This window comes from Agrilus planipennis, unplaced genomic scaffold, assembly GCF_000699045.2.
Source record: "Agrilus planipennis isolate EAB-ADULT unplaced genomic scaffold, Apla_2.0 scaffold12, whole genome shotgun sequence".
NCBI lineage: Eukaryota > Metazoa > Arthropoda > Insecta > Coleoptera > Buprestidae > Agrilus > Agrilus planipennis.
In genome coordinates, this window is record NW_020439003.1 from 2,166,317 (window position 1) to 2,176,500 (window position 10,184).

A 10,184-nucleotide genomic window follows, 5' to 3' on the forward strand; every position below is an offset into this window, starting at 1 on the left:
ATTACTTATTTGAAAAGATAACTGAAGGTATTTGTATGAATTTCCCTATACTTTTTTGTATTTGATTTGTTTGTATTTGTAAGATGATGCCTATGTTCGGTTTTCAGTTCGCCGGCACTGTATGTGCTTTCTTCTTAATGACATTTCACAGAAAATGTAGTTATAGGTGGAGCAATTAAAATTGGCAAAGTCCTCAATAAATTATATCTGTGAAATAGATGTATCTTTTCTCTTATTTCCACTTGGGTCTGTAGTCATTTGCCGCATTTTGAACACGCCCTTGTTAAGTTAGGAAATGCTTCATGAGTAGTACATACAAATTGAAAACAGATAACCGAATAATTTCCTTCTGTTACAAATTAATTGGTGTAATATTATTTGTCCGCTGCAGTTCCTACCTGACATCTCTTTTATATGTTTATGATATTCCCTATAACGTCTGTCGTGTGTAAACTTAGGCGTTCTGTCAGCAAACACACTAGTCTAGTTACATTAGTAACATAAAAGAAGAAAGTAAATGCGACAGTTTTATTGCGGACTATGCCAATGTTGTACGCATCAACTATAGCTATCAGTGCCAAAAATGAAAATTCACTTACTTGCTCCATTTAAACGACAAATGGATTATAAATGCCTTTGGATAACAAATTTGTAAGAAAAAATAATTACATCACTTTTTATAAAAGGATCTATTAAAGGCCCAAAATAGCATCCTTTAGTGTTTTTGATAATCGTATTTGTCAATAATTATTATGTTTAAACAGACGCCCTCCTATGTTGTATATTGTCATATATACAAGTGTTGTTGATTTTCTCATATTGTTCCTGTAATCATTTTTTCAGTCGTTTTATTCCACCACTTTACACAAAACGTTGAAAAATATAAAGCGATATCTGCAGGCCTACGAAGGTTCTTTAAGGTCAGAGGTCACAAAAATCAGTTTTTTACAAAAATCCCGTGTATTTATGCCTGAGTGGTGAACAGAAAAATAATAAAATTTTATTCACAAATCGTTATATCCACATTTAAAGACGAAAAACGGCTTCAAAAGGAAGAACGTTCGAGTTTCTCACAATAAATAAACTTTAAAGGGTTTGATGATATATTTATATTGATAAAATTCAATGAAAATATACAAATATAATTCATTAACTATAAGAACAACAATAAATATAGGCTCAAAATGTGTATTTAGAATAAAATTTGGATTATAGTGTTTTGATTAATTCAATTCCACAAAATTCCGTTTGATTTTGTTGTATACAAAACGACAGAAAGGAAAAAGAAAACTTAGTATTGTCTTTTCAGACTTCCGAACTTCGAAATGAGAAAAAAAACGAAACTCTAATATACAATATAACTTCTTGTTGTTCGTCAATCATTTCACTGATTGACACATCAAAATCTATAAGATACTTCCCGTTGACCTACAATTTTGAAATTTGGGATAAAATCAATGAGGATATCGGCTTCGGTTAAACTAAACTCAATGAGAAGTTGATATCCGTATCAGAAAAGGACCTCGATGAACATTATTGAATCCAACAATAAATAGTAAATTTCCGAAGACTTTATCCAGGTTCTTGTCCCGGTTTAATTTTATGGATATGGATATGTGTGTTTCGAAAGGTAATATTTACTTGTGTGGTTTGATACTCCATGCTAATAACGTTCAAAAATCTCACGAGCAAGATTTTTCGAACCATGTAGATTTGGTTTTAACCTTTCCTTTGCTCTACGTTTTCCGCAAACTTATTCTGCTATTTATGTTCGTATTACGTACGTTACCCGGCAACAAGAAATACATCCTGAAGATTTGATATAGAACCTAAATGCATGCGTTTGTGCATTTACCTGCTCGTATATACGGCATAGGTACATTTAATTTCAAATTTCAAAGAGCAAACTTAACACGAATGTTGAACTTTTATTTTTTGCCCAATTAAAATAAGCATACTCGTATTTATTTTCCGTTTTTGCTTGCGCTTTTCTATTCACATTATTAATAAACTAAATGGGAAATATTTATGTCGTTGTAGAGCAACGTTTTTGTTTTCTTTTTATTCTTAATTCTTCTCAGTGTTTAAGTATAAATATTTTGCTTCTTAATAATATAAAATATTCCATGTAGCAATCCATTAGAAGGTATAGGTAGCAATTTTATTCATTTTTCAATATTTTCTTCACCATTAATCTTTTATCTTTTCCTTTCGCATTTCTGGTCCATTTTCTTGTCTAATTGTTTTATTTTCCACATTACATTATTTTTTATAAATTTTTATACGAATTTCCTTTATCCTATACTTAGTATTCATATTTTTTCATTTGTCTTTTCACAGGCTTCTAATAGTATCCTTTAGTCGAACAAAATAATTAGAAGTGGTTTGTATTCTGTCGAAACTGCCAGACGCGGATCGCGATTTCGATCTTTTTGGATCTCATCAGCGCGTCGCAGGCAGCTCCGACAGAACACAGACCAACCTTTACCTGCTGTCTTTTTGGACCTTGTTGGAGCGTACGTAATCCTATAATGTAGCATCGTACTACAGATGGCGCTCACCACGCCATTTGTGGCATTTTCCAGTATCCTTTAGTGTTTTCTTATTCTTATTATTTTAACTTTGAATAACCACATCAACGTTTCAAAGTTCGTTTTCACTAAGCCGGCGCGACATTTTCATCATATTAAGGTTGTCGGATGTTTCTGTTCCCACTGTTATATCGGAACGACGATTGTATCGGGACAACAGGAATATCTGTGCTGTTAGTAATCGTTCGTATTATCGTCAATCACACGTTGCACTTTCGTACTGCAATGGATGTTGACGAAATTGTGGTCCCCCATGTAGTAATTTCGAAGAAGAATACATAATATTAAAAAAAAAAGAAAATACTGGGTATACCCAATTTTAAAGCAATGATTTTTCTTGGGAACTTTCCAGTTATTAATTAACGTATTCTAATTTAATTGTAGTCTACAGAACTGACGGGAAAGACAATAGGGGGGAATTAATTTCCGACACGGCATTTTTATAGGACATATTTAGGGAATCGGATCGGTTCATATGTGAATAGTTTCATATACGTTTCACTAGCCGATACCGATAGTGATATAGCGTTAACTACAGTGACAATTTCGGAGCTTTTTCATTGAACGGTATATATATATGTATATATAAATAGTAAACACACTCGGCAGTGTCTCTACTGTGAATAATATAATACGATAAATTAAAAATTTACTTACCGGCCAAAGGAGTTTTCCTGTGATGTCCGGGTAATGGCCAGTCTACCTGATGTAACTTAGACGACGCGTTCATTTTATACTTCAAAGTTAACACACCAGTACGCAAGTTGGAGTTGATTTGAAACCAAGGAGTCAACCTCCCGGGGGAATTGATAGAAATCAAAGTTCCCAGATTATTTTTCTGCTGACGGAAGAGGAAGATAACTGTAAACCCCGAGGGCCTAGACATGGCCGATGTTACGGCGGAAGAATTGGCTACAGGGACGTTTCCATATGGCAAACGAAATTTGTATGCGGGAAAATTCTTTATTGGACCCTGCACGATCGAAACACCCGGATCTTTGGCTGTGATGTTGATAAGTTTTAAAATATCCACCTCATCTGAAAGAACAAATAAAATAGGTTGTATAAGAAATTCTGTATCAACTGACTTAGCCCCGTCATTTTTAAAAAAATAAAAAACAATATTTGTGCGAATTTGTGNTATTTAGGGAATCGGATCGGTTCATATGTGAATAGTTTCATATACGTTTCACTAGCCGATACCGATAGTGATATAGCGTTAACTACAGTGACAATTTCGGAGCTTTTTCATTGAACGGTACGGTACCGATATATTGGCGATATAACGGAACGATTTTGAGGAGTGTGGACGTGGTACCGATATATCATTATCGATAACCTGTCGATCACGATAAATCGGTATAGTACATGGATCAATGAAAAAGCATCATAAATCGATCACTGAAAAAACTCTCTTAATTGTACATAGAGTAACGCACTGAACAGTTTCATCGTTCCGATGTAGATATTTATCGTTCCGACATAGTGGGAACGCGCTCTTACATCAAGGTATCCTTAGCACTTAACAACATGAGATAGATTTGTTTTTTAATTCTACGGAGAACTTATAGAAAATATGTTTTCAGTAGTGACACTGATATATGCCACAATTTATTATAGCAAATATTGTTATGGATATCCATATCGATGGTGACATCTGTAAAGAGACTCATCTGCTATTCAGGACATTGAGTAACGCATTATGTAAATGTTTGAGAAAATAGATCCGTTTCGAATGACAAGAACCTCTGCACGTTCCGGATGTTCCGAAAACATTACATTCAAAACTCTATTTCCGTCGCTTATTCCGCAGCATTAGATTATAGATACACTTGAAGCGTTCGTTGTAACAGCTGGTCAAGGGCTATGTTTCAATGTATGTTCGGTCCGTATTGTTCTTGTTAAGTAGGTATACTTACCACAAATGCAAATGCGATAAATCTATTTATTAAAACGCTGTTTAACAACGCAATTACATGATTTAATTCTTGTCAAGACGAGCACAGAACGCGTCAAAACGTTTGAAAATTAAAAAGAAGGGGCGAGCTTGTATCAGTGTATACAAGTGAGAAGTGAAACTTATATACATTACGGGTAGTATTTTTTAAAAAAATTACTAAACACCAGAAAAATACAATTTTATTTCGAGCGGACGAATGCGGAATATTGGTTTAGATTTGTTAAAAATTTTTACGTTTATACCATACAAAACTATAAAGAGGAATTGCAAATCAAAACAAACGCATATGCAATACATATAATACGGATTATCGTTTGCTACTAACAACTTAGTTTTTGAAGCCTCTTAAAATGACTCCTTTTGGGATTATCCACCAGGGGTCACACGTGGCCCGTGACGTAAGGCGTGACGCGTGACGTTAGACTTTTCGTTCTAATACCCTAGTAAATTTCCGTCCTACCGTCGATAAAGAAGTTTCACTCCAAAAATTTAAATAGCGTAAATTAACATAATTATATGAGGTAGATATTACATACGTGGTAATTCGGATGCCGGTGACTTGTGGTTAAAGGGGTGAGAATCGAAGTCGCTGCCATCGATTTCGTTTTCGCTCCACGCCTGTAATCCTATTATAAGAATTCCGAAGACATAAACGGCGAAGTAAATCTTGGTGGATTCCCAGCTTCTCCTCATATCTGAAAACAATATTACAACCGGGTATCAGACTGGTTATAAATGTTCAAAGACAGAAAATCGATTTTGAGCGAAACTGAGGTATGTCAATACCATAATAGCCATAGGTGAATGTACGGAAAAGCATCGCAGCAGAAGTAAATATAAAAAAAAGGGGCATACACCTTAGGAGAATATGTTTAATTTTAATGCGACTAATATTAAAATTGTTACAAAGACTGTGACGTAGCCTCTGAAATAAATTAATCTAAATAACATGTTTAACCCGGGTAATAAATGATTTACTAACCAACATACCTACGCTGAATTAAATAAATAAATTTTAAGAAAACATTGAAGTATTAGTATAAAACATTTGTAGATACATGTAATATTTCTCAATAGGAGGTTAATCAAGTTTTTCTTTGTACTCTTATAGCTTTCCTGTTGTAGCAAGTATATCATTCTTAATATTTTTGTAGAAGACAAACAAATGTTGATTTTCTGTAGGTGTAATCCAAGTAAAAGGGTCGAGATATGTAATGAATAGGGCCTGATATTCTCGTTGTCAAGACAAGAACAGTCATTAGTGAATTCAACCAACCCGCACTAAATACCCAAGCCTGCTACTGAATACCTTATGTCAACAGCTACATTTTCTTGAAAAGAGATACAAACATAATTAAGCTAGAGCGGGAAATGAAACAAGAGCGTACTACTTTGAGGTAAATTGTATGTTGCACGTAATAACGTGTTGTATTTAATAAAAGGAATTTGAATCCGTACTGCTTCTCAATCGCTTAATGTAAAAATTGTTAAAAAAAACACATGTTCGCATTCGTAGAAAGCAAATTGCTTTCCCTTAATAAATAATTCAAACTTCGAGACTTAATGAAATACTTAGGGAAAAAACGACTTTTTCATTAATTTACAATGTATTCAATTTAAAATGAGGAGTAAAACTCAGGTAGTAGATCAATTCGGTTTTCTTTCGACGAATACGTGCTTGAAAGAGTAAAAATATTGGATTTTCTTGAAGAATTCAGATTTAAAATAAGCAAAAATTATTTCCGCTTGGTTAAAATGCGAACAGTGGTCGCTCTTGACGCTCTGTTACAGTTTAGTCTCTTCTACAATTGGCTAAACCCATACCAGTCTAAAATCGAAACTATAATCTATAAACATCCCATTAATCACTCCTAACATATCAAAACACATACATCTTTCAGCATTATAATTATGAATTCAGAAAAATCAAATGGAGTTCTATATATAAATAAAGCATTTAAACTTCGTAGTTGTCATTCTTTGATGAAGACTCAAGTTGAGGATGACACTTTGAGGTTTTTAAAAGTTTTATGTGAAGTTTTGGAAAGAAGATATTTGTCGGGACATTAGGAGAGTATAGCCAAAAGCAAGAGTTAATAATAATTGCCAATTTAGATTAAACCTTTGTTCCCCTTTCTTTTGTTCTCTTGTTTTGTATTGAATAACATCCATAATTCTCGTACAGTTTAAATGTTTGTATAATATTAAACATATTTACATGTTACTGTCCACAAATTTAATTTAATTGATTTGGAACTCCGCTAAATAATTACATGCTGATTCGTAAACAATATTAGTTTTTCCCTCTATAATTTACTGAAATAATATACCAAACCTGCTCCAATTTATTCATAGGAATCGATACATACAGTATCGCCTGTCCTTTAGACTTACGCCTACAGTTATTCCAGTAGACATGCTGTTGTGTACTCTAGCATTAAAGTTAAAATGGTAATAAGAACTTAGAAATAGGTGATGCTTGAACAAAAATTAATTATTTAAAGTTACGTACATTAATAATATTTATCTATGTACCCTAGATGTAATACCCAATATTCGTAAATTTTAGCATTTAAAGTTAAAGCATCGAAAACAACAATTACTTTCTTTCGGCGATGGACAATTGCACTCGGGCACGTAGTTATTACATACACATATATAATTCAGTATCTCAAAATTATGTCAAACTGTTTTGAAGAATTTGTAAAATTAAAATGTAGGTGTATATGTATGTATTGTCACATGCGTATAGGCAACCCCACATACATGACGACAAAAAACACCAAGTTTCTAGATGGTATATACTGAATCATTACGTGAACGAGTTGGAGGTGATACCAAGCGAAGAAGGAAAGAAGAAGTGACAAACTGTGGACACAATTGTATTAATTGTTATTATGAATATATATTCACAGGTGAAATTTATACCATTGTACTAGGCAAGTGCAAATATCCAATTACCGGGAGTCTACCCGAGTGCAATTGTGCTATGTAATTACACTATTACAATTTGATTTTTATCTTAATTACCGATCCCGAGTACAACTGTCTTACGTCCCCTATATTTGCAACCTAAATATAAAGGGTTTTAAGAGTATAAATTTCTCAAAAATTAGGCATAAAGATTAAATCAACATATAACAACAGGAATGACAAAAAAACATTTTGAGTTAATTTATTATAATTGAACCATGATTCTTTATATTCTCGAAGCAGCACCAATTGAATAGAGTCACGAGGGTATTATTAACTAACTAAATTGCTTTCAAGTGGTGGAAAAGCAACTACTGGTAACCTATTATCAGTTTATCTTCATTCTCCTAAGTTAGTTAATTTCCGTATCGCGCTCTTGTGTTAGCTAACAAGAAAGGGTGGAAACAAAAGCTATTTACACAAAGCACTATGACAGAAGATCCTTTCTGAAGGCTATAAAACATCAAGTAGCATACACGGCATCCTTCAGGGAGAAGCAATGATTATAACATGTAGAAGAGTAATGGGAGGGAGACAATTTATACACTCTTGGCACAATTTAGTTTGGTTAAAATTATTTTGAATTACAAAACAACAAAGCGCTACATTATCAAACCGTTTATTATGAACGCTTTTAATAAGCGGCAATTTCCTCTCAACAAAAGATTGTTTCAAATTTATACGCATTCAGTCAATTATGTTTCATTATAAGAAGCGTTTCAATTAAATTGAAAGTAGTATATTAGGAGGTACCTAATACCTGTAAAACGTAATTTTAAAATTGTTTGTTATTTGTTTTTCAATATATTTCTCAATATTGAAACACTGGGAAAACACTTATTATAAAAAACGTCAAGGTAGTAAGCAAATTGAACTACGTTTTTGAATTTCTTTGTACACATTAATTTAATTTATCATTGATGAAAATATGTTATATTAATGGTGGAGGCGCCAGGAAGATAATTTACAAGAGATATTGTTAAGTACAAATCGTTTGAAGCATTGTTGATATTTTTAGTTTTTTATGAATCCTTGTTGTGCCTTGAATCATCAAAAGCTAAATTTGGTGGATTTTTGAGAATCCTTACGTATTATTTATTATTTAATATTATGTATCATAGTAAATATTTCTTCACTACAAAATCGTAGATTGTATTGTTTCACAGGACATTCGTAATTTATCAGAAAAAGTAACAGGTATTGAAAAAAATCAAAGTATTATGTATCTCATAATCATAGTTTTTTAAAAAATTAGTTCATACATGAAAATAATGCAGTATATAATAGACGATTCTGTTACTGTAGGTTTTGCAATAGAAAGTCTTCTATTGTTCAAATTAATTTTGAATTGTAGAAATCAATAAGTTTATAATCGNTACCTGAGACTTTTTTTTAAGTTGGTGCTGAATATGCAATGCGCCAACTCAAAATCAGTTTAATCAGAACCGTAAAACATGAACCCATTTATTAAAGGATTAACAAATTGCCTTCACGGTTAATTGCCGCCAGCGTAGTTTCAAGCAGAATTTAAATATACGCGGAATATAAATTACAAAATATTCCAAATTATTACTACCTATTATTACTTATTTAATTTTTTAACACAATAAATTACCCAAAATTAGAATGCAGAAGTAATTGTAAGATATTTCGTAGATCACATCCCAAGGGTTAGAGGTAGTTTAGAATCCCATGAACCTTAGCCTTGGATTGCGTAGTGACCAAATTAATTTATTTATACATATCTACCTCTCAAAAGCACTTAAAGATTACCCGAAGCTCCATGCCTAGTTATTTATATCATGTGGCACATGGTTAACATTCGAGTCAATGTTTTCGTAATCCACAATATGAATCGAATAAGGTTAGCCTCTGGCGCATAGGAAGACTTATGAAATTTTGAGCCAGCTATATCTACATTCCACGCAGAAACTTATTAACAAAGCACGAATAATTGAGAATCATTTTCGGCTCTCCGGATGATTGTCAGGAATTACTCTGCGCTAATCAAGAACGTTATTTATTAAAGTCTGTTTCTCTTGGAAGCTTTCAATTTATCATCGCTTTCCGCTGGTTCGCCTCGTTTCTCTGTTTGCATATTTATTTTAATAATGATAATGAACTAGCGATGATAAATAGGCCCTCTGTGTAGAATAACAAGTGTGTTTTATGAACACAAACACCTGCGAGTGCGTATGAAAATTAATATTTAATTCGTAACGGGTAAATATTAATTGTCACATGGACTTTTTTATTCTGCAAATGGAATAGCATATATGATTAGGACTGACGACCTTATGATCATGACATAAGCTAATCGGTTGGTAAAGGTCTAGATGATGGGGGGAATCGAAAGAGGAGGTCCCCCCCTCCGCTGTACCATAAAAAGTTCGTGGCGGTCTCACCTCCATAAAAAGTTATAGGGGTTCAAAGTTAATAAATATGCCAATTTTTATACATTTCTAGGCATGTAAATATTTATATAGTCATTCTTAGACAATATTCAAAGGTAAAACTACCATAAAAAGTTCGTGGCGGTCTCACCCCCATAAAAAGTTATAGGGGTTCAAAGTTAATAAATATGCCAATTTTTATACATTTCTAGGCATGTAAATATTTATATAGTCATTCTTAAACAATATTCAAAGGTAAAACTAATG

At 32.9% G+C, this 10,184-nt stretch overlaps 1 protein-coding gene across 1 annotated transcript in view; it reads right to left on the reverse strand.

The window, feature by feature from the left end:
* Positions 1-3,240: 3,240 nt before the first annotated feature.
* The window catches only part of LOC108736684, a 32,518-nt gene continuing 25,574 nt past the window's right edge, over positions 3,241-10,184 (reverse strand). The window contains exons 2-3 of the mRNA XM_025976010.1: positions 5,088-5,246; positions 3,241-3,629 (exon numbers count right to left, since the gene is read on the reverse strand). Of these exons, the coding sequence (XP_025831795.1) occupies positions 3,241-3,629; positions 5,088-5,244 (546 nt within the window). The 5' untranslated portion in view covers positions 5,245-5,246. The remainder of the gene's footprint in view (positions 3,630-5,087; positions 5,247-10,184) is intronic.